The sequence below is a fragment of the Anoplopoma fimbria genome, chromosome 21, assembly GCF_027596085.1.
Source record: "Anoplopoma fimbria isolate UVic2021 breed Golden Eagle Sablefish chromosome 21, Afim_UVic_2022, whole genome shotgun sequence".
Taxonomy (NCBI): domain Eukaryota; kingdom Metazoa; phylum Chordata; class Actinopteri; order Perciformes; family Anoplopomatidae; genus Anoplopoma; species Anoplopoma fimbria.
Window position 1 is genome coordinate 2555834 of NC_072469.1, and position 19266 is coordinate 2575099.

At 41.3% G+C, this 19266-nt stretch overlaps 2 protein-coding genes across 2 annotated transcripts; one reads left to right on the top strand and one right to left on the bottom strand.

The window, feature by feature from the left end:
* Positions 1 to 2291: 2291 nt before the first annotated feature.
* kbtbd2 (kelch repeat and BTB (POZ) domain containing 2) lies at positions 2292 to 11756 on the bottom strand. Its single transcript, XM_054622887.1, has 4 exons — positions 11543 to 11756; positions 8823 to 9392; positions 5125 to 5290; positions 2292 to 4017 (listed from the first exon to the last, which is right to left on the bottom strand). Exons 2-4 carry the CDS (start codon positions 8993 to 8995, stop codon positions 2476 to 2478), a joined length of 1881 nt encoding a protein of 626 aa, XP_054478862.1. The 5' UTR covers positions 8996 to 9392; positions 11543 to 11756; the 3' UTR covers positions 2292 to 2475.
* An 888-nt stretch (positions 11757 to 12644) lies between these two features.
* buc (bucky ball) lies at positions 12645 to 18213 on the top strand. The gene is made up of 7 exons (XM_054623220.1): positions 12645 to 12849; positions 12972 to 13124; positions 15229 to 16719; positions 16812 to 16913; positions 17599 to 17688; positions 17773 to 17826; positions 17957 to 18213. The coding sequence occupies exons 1-6, from the start codon at positions 12843 to 12845 to the stop codon at positions 17802 to 17804; spliced, it is 1875 nt and encodes a 624-aa protein (XP_054479195.1). The 5' UTR covers positions 12645 to 12842; the 3' UTR covers positions 17805 to 17826; positions 17957 to 18213.
* Positions 18214 to 19266: the final 1053 nt, after the last annotated feature.

Here is a 19266-nt window from a genome sequence, read left to right on the forward strand (position 1 = left end):
AACTTAAAGAATTTGTGATATTTAAAGGGATTTTAATTTAACATTTTAAGAGTTGATTCCTAATAAATTTACAAATAAACATTTCATTTTAATAACTAGCAGCCACATCTTTTAAGTCCAAACAAAAAGAAACCGTGAGTCAGTTTCAGGAACGTTTTTGGTATGTTTTTTAATAAATTAACGTTCATTCAAAATACAGTGCCAAAGGAATATGATGCAGCCAAACATGCTAGTAAGGTTTGTCATGAAGCACCTGTGCTCATGTTTTTTTCAAAAGGTAGGAGGAAGACCCCCCAACACACCTTTTCCCAACCCCCTCCCCCTCCACTACTGCTAGTGGTTGCAGGGACATAGCGACAGCCGTGGGCCAGCCCTCTCCTCTCACAACCAATCAGCAGCAAGAATCCTCAATATTCACTCAAATTAAATCTGATAGGAAAATGGATATCTACCCACAATCACACTACAGTAATGTTTGATATTAAATAATAATAATAAAAAAGAAAAGACACTAATACAAAATAGACCTGGTTATTTTTCCCCCGCACACTAAAACAGTTGTCTTTTTTTTTTTTTTTTTTTTTTTTTTTTTTTTTTTTTTTTTTTTTTTTAAACATATGAAAAATATATATCTTAATATATATTTCAGCAGCTTGGAAAATAAAAAATAAAATAAAAATGCATGAGCCCAAAACCTAACAGAGTGGAGTTTGTTGTTGTTGTTGTTGTGTTTTGCAGAGGAAAGTGTTCATGATCATGTGACAATGGATTGAGCGAGGTGTAAACTGCAAGCCGTGTGGAAGACCGGTGTGCAAACAGACTGCAGGAGGCGCTATAGTGGGAGTCGAGGGGGAGGACAGAGAGCGGAGGAGGAGGAGGAGGAGGAGGTGATGGGAGACCGGACCTGCAGTCACCCATCTTTCTTAACCCTCCCGACCCTCCAGAGAAACACTCCCCCCCCCCCCGTACCCTCTTGTTTTCTGAAGGAATCCTGTTCTCAAATCTATCAAATACTTTAAAAACACGTCTCTGAAAAGTAGTTTTTGCTCATTTGTGGAGGAAGATAGTCGCAGTAAACCTGGATTTTTCCAATTGAGACAAGAACCAAAGCAACAAAACGGCAACTAAACCTTACTTTCATTATTGATCGTTTTGTCTAGAAAATAGCAGTTCAAACTGATTTTGTCCCAAAAAACCCTGTCAAATAACCATAAAATCCTCACATTTTAGAAGAAACCGGAAATGTTTGACATTTTATGCCTGAGAAGATAGTCACCCGTTTCCTTCTTTCCATCATCTAATCGACTGCTTGTTTCAGCTCTACAATTAAATCATTTCTCTAGCAAAAAGTATCAAACATTCCCGAGCTACAGCTTCTTAAATGTGAGGATAAGTTGTAAATTTAAGATTTTTCTGATTCTGCTGGTCAGACAAATCAAGATATTTAAAGAAACAACCTTGAGCCTTTTTTTGGGACATTTTATAGACTTAGAGATTCATTAATTATTAAAACAAATAGTGATCATCAATGCAATTACTAATCTTTAGTAGCAGCCTAAAGACCAAATTGCCAGAATTTCTTTACTTTCATTATCTCCAGTTTGCTTTACAAGTTCAATTGTTATCACGTGACAACATTTAAGCTTAAAAGATCCATTATTGATGATTAATCAGTAGTTTGACAAGAATTCTTAGCACCAAGTCCACTTACTGGAAACTAGCGGATGGAGTTTGTCACACGATAACAACTGAACCACCTCCATCATCTGAAGGCCATGAGACAGAGAACAATTACAATAACTGGACTTTTTTAGGGTCAATATGAACTCTCAAACTCAATATCATAACAAGAATAAGAGCTTCTGAAAACACTGACAGTGATATTTTGATGCTGGGTCAAGAAACCGTAAACGCTGCCTTCCTGCCACAAAGGAGCAAGACGATAACTTTTCAAAGTTTTATGCTCAAAACGATAGATTTTCAGCAGAGTGTTCATTGATCAGTGGTGAGAGAAGAGAAAAATAAAAGGATTAGAGAGGCTGGGGGGGATTTTGGTACAGTTGCCATTGTCATTCCGAGAAGGTTTACCAGTTAAGTGCATCATCATCATCATCATCACAAAATCAGTTGACGTTTAGATTATCACATTGTAGAAACAGTATGACAGACTTGTAATAATATCTAACAGATGTCACAACTGACAAAATAATAAGAAAAAAAAACCTTTTTCAGATTACTAGAATTTTTAAGGGGGCATCTTTTTCGCTCCAGGCTTTTTTTTTTTTTTTTTTTTTTTGAGGCTTCAAGCCTCCAAAAGTCCGGAGATCCAGAGAAACAACAGAGAGAATGTGAAAACCCTTTTCATATTTTAGATCCACCCCCTCCCACACACGTGTTCATCCCTCAGCGTTACAGGTTCCCGGGTCAGTCAGCGAGGGGGGGGAGGGGAGGTTAAGAGCTATACGTGGGGGAGGGTCACCAGCTCCCCGTCCACCTCGAACTCCTCGGCTCCGTCGGGGAGAAGAGGTAGGTCGGGGGTTTCCAGGGGGATTCCTCCAGGCAGGACGGGTACAGCTTCCCCACCGCGCATCGGAAGTCCTTCCCCAGATCCCAGAGCACGCGCTCGGACACGGGCTGCCGCAGGTACCAGCGGTCCAGCTCCATGTCGTACTGGTAGATGGCGTACTTGGCGCGCTCGTTCATGTGGGTCTCGCGCATGAAGATGCACAGCGAGTTGAGCAGCACCACCGCCCGCACGCACGGGTCCGAGTACCGCTTGGCGGGGATGTTGGCGGCATGGCGCCACTCGTTCTTGTTGACGTCGTAGATCTCCACCGTGACGGAGGAGCCGTCGATGGTGCTCGTGGGCAGGCGGATGCCGGAGTTGCTGACCACGTGGAGGCCGCCGATGTAGAAGATGAGATCGCCGAACGCGGCGGCGGAGGCGAAGCAGCGGCTGGTCTTGCGCATGGCCATCTCCACCCAGGTGTCGGCCCGCGGGAAGTAGCAGTACATCAGGTCGTGGGTCATGACGTAGATGCAGTCGTGCGCCACCACGGAGGTGCTCCAGTTCCAGGCGAAGGGCAAGGGGCTCATCATGCTCCACTCGTCCTTCTCGCAGTCGTAGCGCTCCACCGTGCGCTTGTTCAGCTCCCCGCCCACGTTGTCCCCGCCGATCGCGTAGATGTAGCCCTCGCAGTGGACCAGCGAGGGTTTGATCCGGGCGCACAGCATCGGGGTTTTGGGAACCCAGGCGTTCTGCTGGGCGTCGAACCAGAAGAAGCTATCCACGGAGCGGAACACCGCCTGGAGCTTTCCGCTCTTGCCGTGGTTGGTGATGGAGTTCTTGAGGGGGATCTGACCGCCGGCGATGAACACGTCATTGTCCGGCGTTACAAGCGTCCCCACCTTCTGCAGGTCCCCCGGGGGGTTGTTGAGCTTGTACACTTTCTCCGCCTGCGGGCTGTAACACACGACCGTGGTGGGCAAAGACCCGGACATCACGTATCCGTCGCCCTGCGTTTCCGACATGGCCTCCATGAAGATGAGCATCTCCTCCTTGGTCATGCCCAACCGCGGCTTGAAGAACTTGGGCATGGACTTGTAGAGGCCCTGCACCACCACGGACTTGTCGTTGGGCGGCAGACCCTGGAACCAGGCGCGCTGCGTCACCTCGGACAGCGCGTCGATGCGGATCTGGCTGAGCACGGAGGACAGGTGCTGCGAGCGCGCCTCCATGTTGTACTCCAGCCACAGCATGGCCGCCTCGCGCACCGTCTCCTCCTTCTCCACGTTGAGGTTGTCGCTGCTCAGCACGTCGATCAGCAGCTCGTGGGACAGCTGGAGGAAGGCCTCCTGCCGGTACACCATGGGGAACTTGTGCTCCACCATGCGTTTGGCGCTCTGCTTGAGCTCCATGCAACTGAACAGGTCGCCGATGCTCAGCATGCGGACGCAGTTCTCGGCGTTGATCTTCTTCACCAGGTAGTCTCTGCACTGCAGCAAGACGTCCTCCACCTGGACAGAGGACAAGAGACGGCCGTCAGGTAAAGGTATGTAGGTACTTTTAATTGAGACACTACTTCCTGTGTGAGAAATAATTATGTCCGGGGTATTTGGCGAATACGAAAATTAGTCAATATTTAAAATTGAATTTGATAATAAATTCCTCCTTCAAGTGTCAAAGATTTGCTGCTTCCAGCTCCTCGTATGTGAATATCTGCAGCTCTTTCTCCTAAATGTTTTTGCCAATTATAACGTTTGTACAACCATAATAATTTAAAGATACAAATCAAGTTGTATCATTACAACCCCGAAACTATGTTCTAAACAGGAACTGTTCCTAAATTAGTAATTTATAATTTATCTGCATCGATACGGTCCGGAGTTAACTGTTCGGCTATTGGTTCTTTAGAAGTTACAGAGTGAGATTATTTTCCTAATTAATTGTCTTTTTTTCCAACAGTATAATCAAAGAGAAACCGATAAGAGTATTGATAAGGAACCAAACCTTTAGGAGGTATCGATAAGAGTACTAGTATTCATTAAAATCCTAACGATACTCATCTCTAAGACTAACAGAGACACTTTTTCAACAATAAAAAAACATGGCAAACATGGTTTTTAATTATTCTTTTAGAAATGAGGATTTAAAAGGATAAAGCTGGTGTTACTATATGTATAAATTAGTCAGTCTCAATACTCTGCTCCAAGCCTACAAGTTACTACTGAACATCTAAATCTTTAAAATCAGGTCCTGAATATACAGTCATTTTTAAATATATATATAAACACACACACACACACACACACACACACACACACACACACACACACACACACACACACACACACACACACACACACACACACACACACACACACACACACACACACACACACACACACGCTTAAACAGCTACTCAAACAGGAGAAAAAAGTGTGGACTATTTACGGTGGAGGATTACTACAAGTTCAGCGCTTTTTTGAGTATTTCTACAGCACAGAGGAATGATATGTATCAGGATACAGACATGAAACTTGTAAGTACGAGTTTTTTTTCATGGTATTTGTTGACAATAAAAACAGTCCTTTTTAGATGACAGGAGGACTTCTTGCACTGACCTGCAGGAAGCAGGCGGTCTCGTAGAGCGGCTCCACGGTGCTGTCGCTGATGGCCAGGTTGCCCGTGTAGGCGTAGGTGATGATGATCTGCAGGGTGGCCGGGTCCACGTTCCTCAGGTGGACGTGGGTCTGCTTGCTCTCACTGAGGCCGCTCATGAACATCGCCCTGTGGGAGGCAAGACGAAAAAGGAAGGGACCGTCAGTCAACAACACGAGAACGCGGGAGATAGTGAACGAGGAAGTGGACTACGAGATCTCACACCGATTAAGAGAACGTCCACGAAGATAAGAGGTTTTATCTGCTGCTGCAAGAATGCAAGATTCACCAATTTTAATAAACATCTGGTTTGTCATTCCAGTAACAATTATAGAATAGGTTTCAGAACCAATTAACCAGGTCAGACTTGTTATTTTGCAAATACAAATTAGTGACAAAACTAAAATAATGCAGTTACTTCAACAGAAAAGAAAACAAACAGTGATGAAGACACTTAAAATATAAAATAAGTGTTTTTTCTCAATGACAAGACATTAAGTAGAAATGATATATTTTTTACCTCACTATCCCCATTTTGTGTTAAATTCAAAGCTCTTTCCTTCTTATCTGCAAGTATCTGTGGTTTCGGGTCCAAGACTTCATAATAAACCCACAAGACAGGTTCAACTTTCTTTTTTTTTTAAAGTGTAAAGTGGGTAATAAAACTCCCAAGTTCAGTCGTGTTTGCTGCTTTGCTTTTCCTGTTTTTCCCTCTTAAATAAACAGAGCCTCCTAATGACGGCTGGCCGGTCGCCAAAGTGTAAAAACAGACAACCAGAATCAGGGGAACCTGTATGTTTGGCTGTCGCTGGAATGTGAACGCTACGGGGACAGACAGTTATTCTGTTCATTGATTAATGTGCTCATTACTTCCTTGAATGGTTTAACTATTTGCTCAATAAAATGTGAGAAAACAGAGAGAAGACGAACCCAAAAACATATTTATTAGAATTTGAGTGGTTGAGAAGCTGGTAGCCAGTGAATTAGTGGTTATCAAAATTATTGTTGATTTTTTTCCAGCTTTAAAAGTTTTAAAAAGGCCTTCAATTCCACATCAATGTTTTGATTTTCATCTTCCTTTAGAAACTATTTATCAGGTTCAGTTCTGTGACATTGAGCTTTCATTTGTTTTTGTAGATAATAGAATAATTAAAGTATTTTTGGTCTTAAAGAGCAGGATTGAATTCCATTTTTTTTACTTGGGAGCTGATGTTGCAATCGACTTGATAATTATATGACTTTTTGGATTGTTTTTTATTAGATTTCATCTTTTTATTGCTTTTATTTTATTATTATTTTTCTTATTGTATCGACTGATTTTATTGTTTCTCATTTATTGTACTGTTTTACAAGTGTTTAAATGTTCATCTTAATCTTAGTTTTCCTCGCTTATGCTTTGCTTTATCTGTTAAAGCACTTTTTAAACTTTAGAAGATGCTATAAAAATAAAGTTATTATTATCATTATATTTCACAGTTGTTGTAAACTGACTAGTGTTTCCTCACTTCCTGAGCTCCAGCTGGGCTTCTCTCTGCTCAGCCTTCACGTTCACGTTTTCATTATCAGAGAGCGTTGCAGCGTCTTTAACCTCTTAAACTGCATCGACTACAGCAGCTACTGGCTTTATTAGGTAATTTGCATTTATTATGGGGATGTCTTTGGAGCCAAATGTTCATAACTGCAGTGAGTCTTCTTCAATTAATTTCAAACAAGACACAATAGCTGCTTTGGGTTATTTTTCAGGGTGAACAGCTCCAAGAGAAAGGTTTTGAACAATCGTGTTAACAACTAATTTATTTCTAAATGGATTAAAATATACAGACGGGGCTTTTAAAGGTGCTTTAGTGTTTAATGGTGCTGAAACATTTAGGCCGCGAACCCATTTCTTAATTGACAAGCGATAAATATACAAGGATTTTAATTATGAATGTATAATTTGATGTCCTTTATTAAGATAAATTGTTCATCAAATGTGAGCATTTGCTGCTATTTATTTTTTATATTACTGTAAATTGTTATTAAAATGGACTCATGGCCACACAAAACAATTTAGACAGATTTTTCTCAATTAATCAATTAGTTGACTGGTAGAAAAATGTACCGGCAACAACTTAGATTATCAACTTATCCTTTTAGTCATCTTCAAGCAGAAATTATGATCCATTTAAAGTCACATACACCATAAAGCAAAGAATCTCTACGTCCCTCCTTCTCATTCCAAATAAAGTAACTTCTGTTTATCGGTTGCACGAAATCATGGCGACGGCTGAAACCAAGATGGCGACTGCGAAATCTGCAAATTCGAGGCTTCAAAATGACAGTCCACAAACCAATTGGTGACGTCACGATGACAACATCCACTTCTTATATACAGTCTGTTGTTGCATCCCTTAAAGCAATCTATTAGGAGACGTTGCATGGGGGCTCTGATGTTTTTAGACATTTTATAGATACTTTTGTTTTTAATTTAGATGAGTAAATGACAAAATAGCTCACTCGCAACTCCTTTAACACTAATTTGTCTGCAAAACAGCTCTGCTCTCCTGTATGGGTTTTTTTTTGGGGTGTGTGACGATGTTCTGCTCACAGCGGGGGCTAAACCTGCCCAGCCGTATTACGCAACCCTGCAGGCATACCCCCGCACCCTCACCCCACCTTTCTCTCCATCTCACACCAAGACCTACGTGACCAGACTTTCCCCTCCAAACACAAGCTCTCTCCCCCAGCGTCCTCCCCCCATCCCCTCCCTCCTTTTCCCTGAAGCGAGGCGTGTGAAGAGAGAAAGAAAAAAGGGGGGAAGGAGTAGCAGTTTAGAAGAAGCGCTGCGACACCTCGGAACCCTGCGGGGGGGAGGAAATGCTTTGCGGGTTCGCACCAGATAACGAGCGTGACGGAAACAGTGGGGAATATCACGGTGAAGGCGGGTGAGAGGCATCAAGTTGTCGGGACCTTTTCTTGGAATGCATGTGTGAGTGTACAGTGAAAAAAAACGGGGGAGAGGGGGAGAGGGAGGCGTGAGACAGAGTTAGACGGTGCATTCAAATGCAGCATGAGCCTCCTGTCAAGTACAGATGGACTCTTCCCAGAGCTGAGGCTGCTATTGCTGCTCCGTCACATTCACTGCAGTGCACACACACTTTGTTATGCAATGTTGTGCGTACAAACGAGGCCTCCCGAGGGCCTTGAGGGGACACTTTTATAGAACTACATGTTAGAGATTGATTCATTTGGTTTTGCAAGAAATATAAAACATATTGGATTCGTTATAATAACTGGCGTAGAGGGGGAAGCGACCGGAGTCCCAGCTTTCAAGGAAACACCATCCCCTCGCTTTCCATCCTCCGAGTGCAGAGTGGATGACACTTGTGTTACGACGTGGTGCATTATTCATTGTAACTGTAGGAGGTGAGCACTTACAGACATAACAAACTACATGGCGGCAGCGTACCTCCACCTCCATCACAACGAGACAGAGTGAGAATGATTGCGGTCTTGAGACACAAAAATACCCAAAGCTGTGTGGTGCATTATTCAGTGAAACTGAAGGAGACAAATTAGGGGAAGAGTAACGCAACACAAAGCACAAGCGGCCCCCGAGGTCTTTAAAAAACAGAAATCCCAAAACATACAACAAGTTATTCCACCCCCCCGCAGCGCTCACCTGAAATAGGAGCTGCATGTGGCGAGGACCATCTTGTGACACGGGAACTCCGTGTCCTCCACCAGCAGCACGATGTCAGTCAGTAATTTCTGTTCGTAAAAGAACTTGAGCTGCTCCAGCAGGGAGACAGCGTAGTCCGTGTTGACCGGCCTGCGCTCACTGAGATCCGACATGGTTGCATCCCATGAATCGCGCCCCAGTCTCGAAAAGTCACACGGCCGGCAAAAACCGGACTCACAATAACCACGAGAAAAAATATATACTCTTAAACATATAAGAGAAAAAACAGGAATGGGGGGAGGGAAGCTCTTCAACACCTCCACTGGTCCACGTGGAGGTGTTTCAACTCCTTTGTGGTGAAGGATTCGGCTGATTCTTCTGCTGGAGATGAGTTGAATGAGATGACTATGGAGTCCAGAGGAGAGGGTCCAGGGTGAAGAAGGGGCTGCTTTCCCCTCGAGGATCCGTTGTCCGAGGTCATGCAGTGAGGCGCTGGGGACCGGAGGTAGAGGGAGAGCACCGCAACCGTCGCAACGCTGCTACATCAGTGCTCGTCTGAAAACAAAAAAACTGGAGAGAAACAAGAAGAGCAATGATGTGTCTGGAAACCATGGAAACCATCAGCACAGAATAAAATAACTGTTTTTGTTGCTCCTGATTTCAATTTTGTTTTTTGGGGCATGTCGGAGCAGAAAACATCTTTAAACCCCCGTTCAAATGAGGAGACAGCACTTTCCACAACCTGCTGCCATCTCTCCAGACACCATACTTTCGTTTCCAGCCTCTGGGCAATAAGTATTTCACAAGGTCTGCAATTATCCCTCAATTGATCTTACATACAGTAAAACAGCATCTGAATTAAACTGACGGTTTTATAAACAGTACTGTATTTGTGGTCAACCGTTGTTATTCATAATGTTTGTACATGTGTCTAACATGGCACTCAATAATGGGACAGATTTTTCCAGCTTAATTCAATAACACTTTTTCTTGCTTTTGATAAAGAAACAACATTGTTGACAAGTTTAAAATGTCTTTAGAAAGAGCCCTGTAGCAAAGCTAGTCAGATAAGCGGGGTAAGAGTTAAATATATTAGTGTTCAGAGTAAGCAGACAGAAACACATCATGCGTTTAGCTGTTAAGTCTTGAGCTCCACTGCTCACATCCTAAATAACATTGGGGTTTTTGGCAGGTTACCATGACACAGATCCATTAAGCCACTTTGCCATCAATGCCTGTAAGCTGCCGAGCTTAATGCCACAACAACAACACCACTACTGTTGACCACAACAGTCTGCGTCAACAATGACTGTGAACATAATTACGGCAGCAGTGAAAAACACAAATAAAATGTTATTTTTGTGGCAAATTCAAGGTTGTGTGAGGGGGAATTTTACAACCATCTCCACACTGGCTCAGATCTGTTGGAGGCAGATATCAGCAACCACCCGATAGACCTCCGATATGGTGTCGTCTTCTCGCATTAACACGCACTGCGTCAGCTGTCAACGGGAGATGTGGGGCCTTAAGTTAAATTCTAAGATGTTATATCACCGCTGCGTTAATGTGTATATATTCTATTTTAACTCCTTTATATCCTGTTGGCTTGTTTGATCTACAGAAATGCATCATGAAATAAGATAATATTGAACTGTAATCATCCTGAAGGAAATTATTGTGCCAGTGTTTCATTAAAGATAACAGAAAACAGAAAGAAACAATAGAACATATACGAACAATAGAAGAAAGAGTATTAAGTTTGAAAGAAGTAACACTGACGCAAAACACTTATTGTATTCATATTAGTTTGTTTCTGTACTTTTGCTCTGGTTTATGCTCTTATGACTTCTGGTGACTAGTAGTTCTCTTGAATACCTATGTTGAATACACTTTGGATAAAAGCGTCTGCTAAATGACTGTAATGTAATTGTAAATAAATAATGTTTAATAAAAAATTCAAATAAAATAGTTAAAGTTAAATGAAACAACAAAGTAGAAATACAAACAGAGCATAGTGGAGACTAAATAGGGAAGTAATAGTGAGAGAGATGTTGTCAAAGTACTATAATCTATAAGATCATCACATGTTTGTAGTGTTTCTAATGAGGAAAAAACAGCTTTTATTATTGTGACTTTGATTTTCTAGCTGATCCAAGAAGGCTTATAAAATATCGTATTAACCTAAAGAAGAAGGGGAATTGTCTCAACCCATAAAGTGATATTTCATCCCAAATATTCAACATCTGGAGATACAGGAAGAGGATGGAAAAGCAGTGAAATAGAGTAAAAACTACAGTGTTTCTTCTGTAAATTGCAGCAGTAATGCAGTAATACTGCAGCAGTATAAACTACAGACTCTAATAAAGCACATGCATGCATATAAACTCACATTTCTCCACTCTTTGCATGCACAGATGCATGCCACACACTCCTGCAAAAGGCCGCCTGCACGCATCAACCCAGCCAGCTAGCCTAGCATGCTAACGCTAGCTTGGCGGCCATAGTTAGCATCGTTAGCATCGTTAGCTGCACCCAGTTCCGGGGTGCACGTGACAGGCACAGTATATTGAAACGAAGTCACGTGTCTGGCACAACAACAACAAGCTGTGATTGCTTAAAACAAACAAACAATAAAAGAAATGTGTGTAAGAGAAGCGGACATGCTTGCTAGCTAAGATGCTAACATGCTAACAGGGAGCTAGCGTGCCGCTTTAACCCACCAGATCCGGGTCGTGCCGTGCTTGTAGGCGGCCTGTCTTCACACACTGCGGGCTCTGCTTTCTCCTCCGTCAGCTGAAGGTGCCAGGTGAGCCGTAGGAGCCGGGTTTGGACATTAAACGTGTTGTGGAGAAGCCGCAGAGCAGAGGACAAACCGATCAGCGCAGCACAAGCGCACCAAAGAGCCAGAGGCCACATGAGGAGACTGCGCATGCGCGGTAGGTGTGTGTGTGTGTGTGTGTGTGTGTGTGTGTGTGTGAGAGAGAGCAACAGCGGCCTCTAGTGGTGAGGCGGAGACACAGCAGGGCGAGGAGAGCACTGCAGCAGGGACACACCTTCTCATTCAATGGTTTCCTCATACTGTATTAATTAATATATATTTATATATTAAATATATATTGATTGATTTGCACTTTTCTTCAACAAAAGAGTCAAAAATGGTCATAGTCTGTGATAAATGACCTCTGAGATTCAATAGTGTTTGTTTAAAACAACACACTAATGATAAAAAGCAAGGACTAAAATCCAGAATGGTCATAGTCTGCCATAGTCAATATTATATTTATTTAGAAATAAATGTACTGCATGGAAGAAAGAGAAAAACTTTTACTGCACAATAAAACCATAAAAAAAACTGATTTGCACTTTTCTTCAACAGAAATGGTCATAGTCTGTGATAAATGACCTCTGAGATTCAATAGTGTTTGTTTAAAACAACTCACGAATGATAAAAAGCAAAACAACAAATAAGGACTAAAATCCAGAATTGGTGAGAAAAAATAGTTCATTATATTTGTTTAGAAATAAATGTACTGCATGGAAGAAAGAGAAACACTTTTACTGCACAATAAAACCATAAAAAAAACAATAAAACCATAAAACTGGGATTTTTATATGATAAAAATGAGCAATGGCAAAGTATTTTCCTATATCACAGACTATGACCATTTTTGACTCTTTTGTTGAAGAAAAGTGCAAATCAGTTTTTTTTATGGTTTTATTGAGCAGTAAAAGTGTTTCTCTTTCTTCCATGCAGTACGTTTATTCCTACATAAACATAATGCACTATGTTCTGAAGCAGAGGTCATGTGTGGGCTCTCAGCAGGTGTTTCCTATTTGACTGATGAGGAGCTGCTTCGTTCAGTCAGCAGAACGTCTCGAGGACCCGAGAGAGAGCGCGCGCCTCTCTACTTCTGTTTCTTTATTAATTATAAAAAAAAAAGTGTAAAACTCTCCTTTAACTGTTTATTTGGTTCTGCATCATTTTATTCCTGACAGGTTGAGCAAGCAGTAAGAGAGACAATGGACGGTAAAAACTTCCTTATAATTAAAATGCTGATGTGAATAAACTCATGTTGCATGAATCTAAATGAATCTAGAGTTGTAAGTATTTGCTTGAATGGACTCTTGGTGAGTTTGTGTTGTCTGCAGATGGAAACAAAGAGCCACACACCTGTGGGAGCGGCCAGCAGAGAGCTCAGCACTCCAGACCCTTCTTCTATGTGCAGCCGCCGTCCCAGCCCTATTACCTCTACCAGCACATGCAGATGAACAACCCCTACAGCCACTATGGGGTCCCTGGAGGTATCAACATGCTTTATTTCATGTTTTATTTTTACGTTTGTTTTATGAAGCCCATTTCTGCCACAAAAGAGTCAAAAATGGTCATAGTCTGCCATAGTCAATATTATATTTATTTAGAAATAAATGTCATGGTCATAGTCTGTGATAAATGACCTCTGAGATTCAATAGTGTTTGTTTAAAACAACTCACTACTGATAAAAAGCAAGGACTAAAATCCAGAATTGGTGAGAAAAAATTCATTATATTTATTTAGAAATAAATGTACTGCATGGAAGAAAGATAAACACTTTTACTGCACAATAAAACCATAAAGAAAACATACTTTAAAAATAGTATGCATCATAAAAAAAACTTTAAAAAAGTAATCAAGCCAAATCACCAAATAACATACAACTGATTTGCACTTTTCTTCAACAAAAGAGTCAAAAATGGTCATAGTCTGCCATAGTCAATATTATATTTATTTAGAAATAAATGTACTGCATGGAAGAAAGAGAAACACTTTTACTGCACAATAAAACCATAAAAAAAAAAAAAAAAAAGTCACCAAATAACATACAACTGATTTGCACTTTTCTGCCACAAAAGAGTCAAAAATGGTCATAGTCTGCCATAGTCAATATTATATTTATTTATGGTCATAGTCTGTGATAAATGACCTCTGAGATTCAATAGTGTTTGTTTAAAACAACTCACTAATGATAAAAAGCAAGGACTAAAATCCAGAATTGGTGAGAAAAAAATTCATTAATTTTATTTAGAAATAAATGTACTGCATGGAAGAAAGAGAAACACTTTTACTGCACAATAAAGCCATAAAGAAAACATACTTTAAAAATAGTATGCATCAAGTCACCAAATAACATACAACTGATTTGCACTTTTCTTCAACAAAAGAGTCAAAAATGGTCATAGTCTGCCATAGTCAATATTATATTTATTTAGAAATAAATGTACTGCATGGAAGAAGGAGAAAAACTTTTACTGCACAATAAAACCATAAAAAAAACTGATTTGCACTTTTCTTCAACAAGAGTCAAAAATGGTCATAGTCTGTGATAAATGACCTCTGAGATTCAATAGTGTTTGTTTAAAACAACTCACTAATGATGAAAAGCAAAACAACAAATAAGGACTAAAATCCAGAATTGGTGAGAAAAAAATAGTTCATTATATTTATTTAGAAATAAATGTACTGCATGGAAGAAAGAGAAAAACGCCGTCTCAACCCTATTACCTCTACCAGCACATGCAGATGAACAACCCCTACAGCCACTATGGGGTTCCTGGAGGGAACATACTTCAACATACTTTATTTCATATTTTATTTTTATGTTTATTTTATGAAGCCCATTTCTGCCACAAAAACGATGAAAAAAAACATGACAAATATCCTGTTAGTCTTCTTAGGGTCACAAAATATTAGGATAACATGTCAAAATAATGAGTAAGCAATTTTAAATAATGTGTAAGTATCTCCAAATAATAATTTAACATTTCAAAATAATGAGTTATTGTCTCCAGATGATGTGTTCTCTCCAAATAATTAGTTGGCATCTCAAAATATGAGTTGGCATCTCAAAAAAATGTGCAAGCATTGCAAAATGATGAATTAGTATCTCGTCTTTATGATTTAGCCTCTCATATTTATGATTTAGCATCTCCAAATTATGATTTAGCATCTTTATGATTTAGCATTTCCAAATAATGAGTTAGTGTCTCAATTTTTTGACTTTGCATCCCAAAATAATTAGTTAACTGGAAAAAATTTGTTGGTATCTCAAAAAACGAGTTTGCGGCTCAAAATAACGAGTTTGTGTCTATATAAAAGTTCTCAGATCTTTTAGTAAAAGAAACAAGGCCACAGTGTAGAAATACTCTGTCTCAAGTAAGTCCTTTTATTCACAATATTATACAAGTAAACACACAATAGTATTAGCATAAGACTTAACTAAAAGTACCATAAGTACTCATTATGCAGAGTGACTCAAAACTGTACATAAGTGCAGTAGAACATGTACTTAGTTACTTTCCATCACTATCAACTGGTGTTGAATCCCTGAAATCTCACTGTTTGTTTTTGTGTTTTTACATATTTCCCAGGTTATAACATGGGCCGCCCCTGCATGCACCCGTACCAGTACATGCAGTATCCTGGGTTTGTTTACCCACACGCCCCGATATATCCGATGGACTACAGGCGAATGTTTGAGCCCCGCTTCCACCAACCCACCTGGAACGACATGCCTCGTCAGCAGTATCCTCAGCAGCAGTATCCTCCGCAGCAGCAGTATCACCACCCACAGCCTTACGGGCGTCGGGAAACGGCGTGTTCCGAGGTTCAAACCGACCCGAGCGACACCATAACCAAACTCATCGAGTGCCTGGATAAAATCCGAGCCACCGAGCTGCAGGGTGCCGAGAGAGAACTGGACTCTGGCGTCGCCTCACAGTCCTCTGGGATGTTTTCTCCGACCGAAGAGAAGAAAAGTGAAGATCAAGGTCACGTCCTGCCGCCGGCGCCCGATGACAGCAACTCGGAGTCCCTAGCTGTGACCTTCAGCGACTCCACGACGGCGGTGTACGACGGTGAGTCCAGCCAGAGGAGCTTGGACGGCATGAGCCCTCATGGATGCTGGTCGACGGTTCTGGAAGAGGAGTTGCCTCTTGATAGCTCCTCTATTCACGAAGAGTGTTCAGAGATCGAGCATCCGGCGGTGGGTGAACACTTCCTGTCTCTTGAGAAAGCAGAGGTCGCGGATATCCAGTCAGATATCTTGGTGACAGATGCAAGTGTTCCCAAATGTGACGCCGAGGAGCTCCTGAAGCAGAAGGCTGATCCAATTGTGCCTTTTTCCTTCTCTTTTACCTCCAGTCAGCCGGCGCTTAAAGATACTAAAAGTTGCGACAAAGTCTCAAAGACTGATCCGAGCTATCGGATCCTCAAGCTGCCTTTTGAGAGCGCTTTGACGCCAGGAGATGCCGGAGCCGGACGCCTCTCCTCCCCAACTGCTCCTTACTACTACAACTACCTATCCATGCAGACCACTCATGAGCGGATGAGCGTGCTCAGTCCGTCTCTGGACGAGCTGTCCTCCAGAGACGAGATGTTCTCCACGGATCTGGACGACGCAGATATTTTCCCCAAACACGTGTACGCCAGCAGGAAGCTTCCAGAGGTTGTAAGCGGGTCTCCACAAGCCGCCGAAGCTGTCGAAGAAGTGTGGCCGCCCGGCTCAAAGAGGTCCATGTGCGCCTGCTGTGGGAAAAGCCTTGCAAAAGGCGCCGTGAGGAGCAAAGTCCACGGCTCCAAGATGTACAGGGACGATGCTGGAGACTCGGATGAGGAAGGCAGGTATGGACGAGGGTGTGAGCAGAAGGTCAGAGTGGTTGTGAGGAAGCATTCTGCACCCAGGAAGCCCCATGCCGTCCCACTGAGACATGCGGCCAAACCTTGGTATAAAAGAGGCCAATACAAAGATCCATCCGATCCAGCGACCCAGGAGGAAGCTCACGATGTCTGTAAGCAGGAGACGGCTGATGTTGAGGCCGGAGAGACGACTGGAAGTGAGCTGCAGTGCAGAACATGTACGGGTAAGTCTGTGGAATTTCTTCTGTGACGTGTTGACAGGAATTTTTTAGACTGTACATGTACGAAAATATGTGTTTTGGGATTTCTTTCATAGACAGACTCGGCAGAGAAGATCTGACCGCGTCGGCCCAAGGAAGGTTGGGAGACGGTGACATGATTCCCAGGAGGAGACAAGCGAACCTGCTGCAACGACAAGGTTGAACTCCTGCACCAACCATTGTGCAACTCTAAATGTACCAAAGAAATCAATCTGCTAAATTAGAATCTAGCAGCCAAGTTGGAGCAGCTTTGGACCTGAATTGATTATTTAAATTGTTGAGATGGAATTACAATGACAACTGGCTTCAAATATGTTGGTACCAAAAGAAGGGTTGTGCCCACAATAAGTCCTTATTTGTTACCTGTTGCATTTGCTATACTTATTTTGAGTTGTGAAACATTTATGCCACAAAAAGATGCATCAAAAGCATTTTAAATCTGTTTTTCTTTTTGTACAAAATAATTACCTGTCTTTTTTGACCCGCACATGACTCAAATCTCTGGGATCAAGCCTCAGACCTGTCAAACTTTCATCTAACATGGCAGGCAAATATGAATTTAATAAAATTGAGTTGGAAAAATCAGTGATTTAAAAGTGCTCAATACCAAATTTAGAGCATATCTATTGCTTTTAAATGGCTCTAAGCACTGCGACAGGTGAGCTGGCTGCTTTCAGCTAACGGTGCTAACATCTTTAACAGTGTAAACAACCGTACAACTGCTTTTAAACTTTGAAAATGTTCCTGGCTTATCTTCATCTATGGATGCAAGTTTTGTTCAAATTTTCATTTCTTCCTTGTTCACCTGGTGTTTCTTTTATTCTCTTCATGTCCGCTGTGTAGAGACGAGTACTCAGAGGAAGGTGATGTACCACAGGTCAAGAGACGAGGATAACGATGACGATGAGCCTCCACCTTTGCACTGGGAGAGAGGTGAATACAACGCCGGTAACACTGACCTGCTTATCGCATTTCTGTGTTGAAGTGATTTATTTTTTTTGTTTTCTCTTTTGTCAGGCTCTACGATGAGAGGAGAAACAAGATGTTAATGTCCCCAAAGTGTGATGAACTGTAGGTGAAATGCACAATATTAAACATTACATATATTATCATTATTTAGATGACTGATGAAAGATTCCACACACGAATGTTCAATCATGCTGAAAATGTGTCTTAATTAAATGTTTTCTCTCCTCTTCAGGTCCCGTCCCCCCCCCCTAAAAGGTGTTATTGTTCCAGGATAATGTGTTTAAAATATTTAGAGCACCAGGTGAAATGCACAGCACAATGAATCCTCTTTTTGTTAAGATAAAAGTAAAGAAAAAAAAAAAGAATGTATAAAGTTTTCTGCAGTGACACTGCCTCGCACTATTCATGATTTATGAATTTCACAAATGGGCGAATGGGCTGAACGGTTGTGTTGCAGATGACGTGGTGTTCCACAGTTTGGGGCCTGTCCAATAAAGATATATATTATTTAAACTTTGTGTTGAATCATTTTTTCATCCTGTAACTTTTCACATTATGCTCGAAGATTTATACTTGTTGGAAACTGGGATCATTTGACTTGTATTTCAATAAGGAGGTTTTCTGATTTACGTGAACTTTATCTGGACAATATGGAATAAAATCAAACTGTTCAGTTTTACTCACCTTTTAGATTTCACGCTTTGAGCATCAGATGTTATTCTACCAGTAATTAAGCATATTTATACTGATGGATATAAATATTTTGCAGCAGTAAATGACTAGATTTGTAGAACCAGGTACTGTTTCTGTCCAGTGTTAAATACTGTCTGACTCTTGTCTACTTTCCCCCTAAGAGTCATTTTAAAGGAAACTAATGTGGTGAATCAATGTAATGGACCTTTTTTCAAGCAGAAATGACAGAATTATTTGGTTCTTGCCACTCAGATTGTTGAAAAATTACTTACTTTGTACTTTTTTACTTTAATTAAATAAATTATCAGTTAACAATGAAAATAATTAGTTGCAGCCCTCTTATCTATGAACCCTTGGGTGTCAATGAATGCTGAAAACATCAAACAAAACAAAATAACTGCTGTACACAGCAGTTGGGTTTTTACAGAAAGCTGAGTCAAATAGCAGGAAGTACAGATGTTGTAAACAGCAAAAGTGGATATTATATTTAATTAACTGTAAAAACATAATTCTTGTTTTGTCCTGAAAGCACACAGACCAGAGTCCATACACAGAAAACATCTTTTTGTAGTATTGATTTAAAATCAAAGGCCAAGTCAACAAATGTGTCTCACAGAGCATGTTTATTCTTCACGGATAGTACCTTCTGTAAATACTGCTCCAGGCTACCAAACAAGCTCATAATTGGCTCTTTAGGGGTCAAACCTGCTTATCATCTCAGGTTGAGTGAAATATGTGCTTTGCATTTTAGGGATATTTTGCCCTGCAAATATACCTCACAAAGATGCTTTTTTTTTTAGATGTGCTACAAGTCTGCAACCTGTAGCACAGGCCTACACAAGCTGCAGG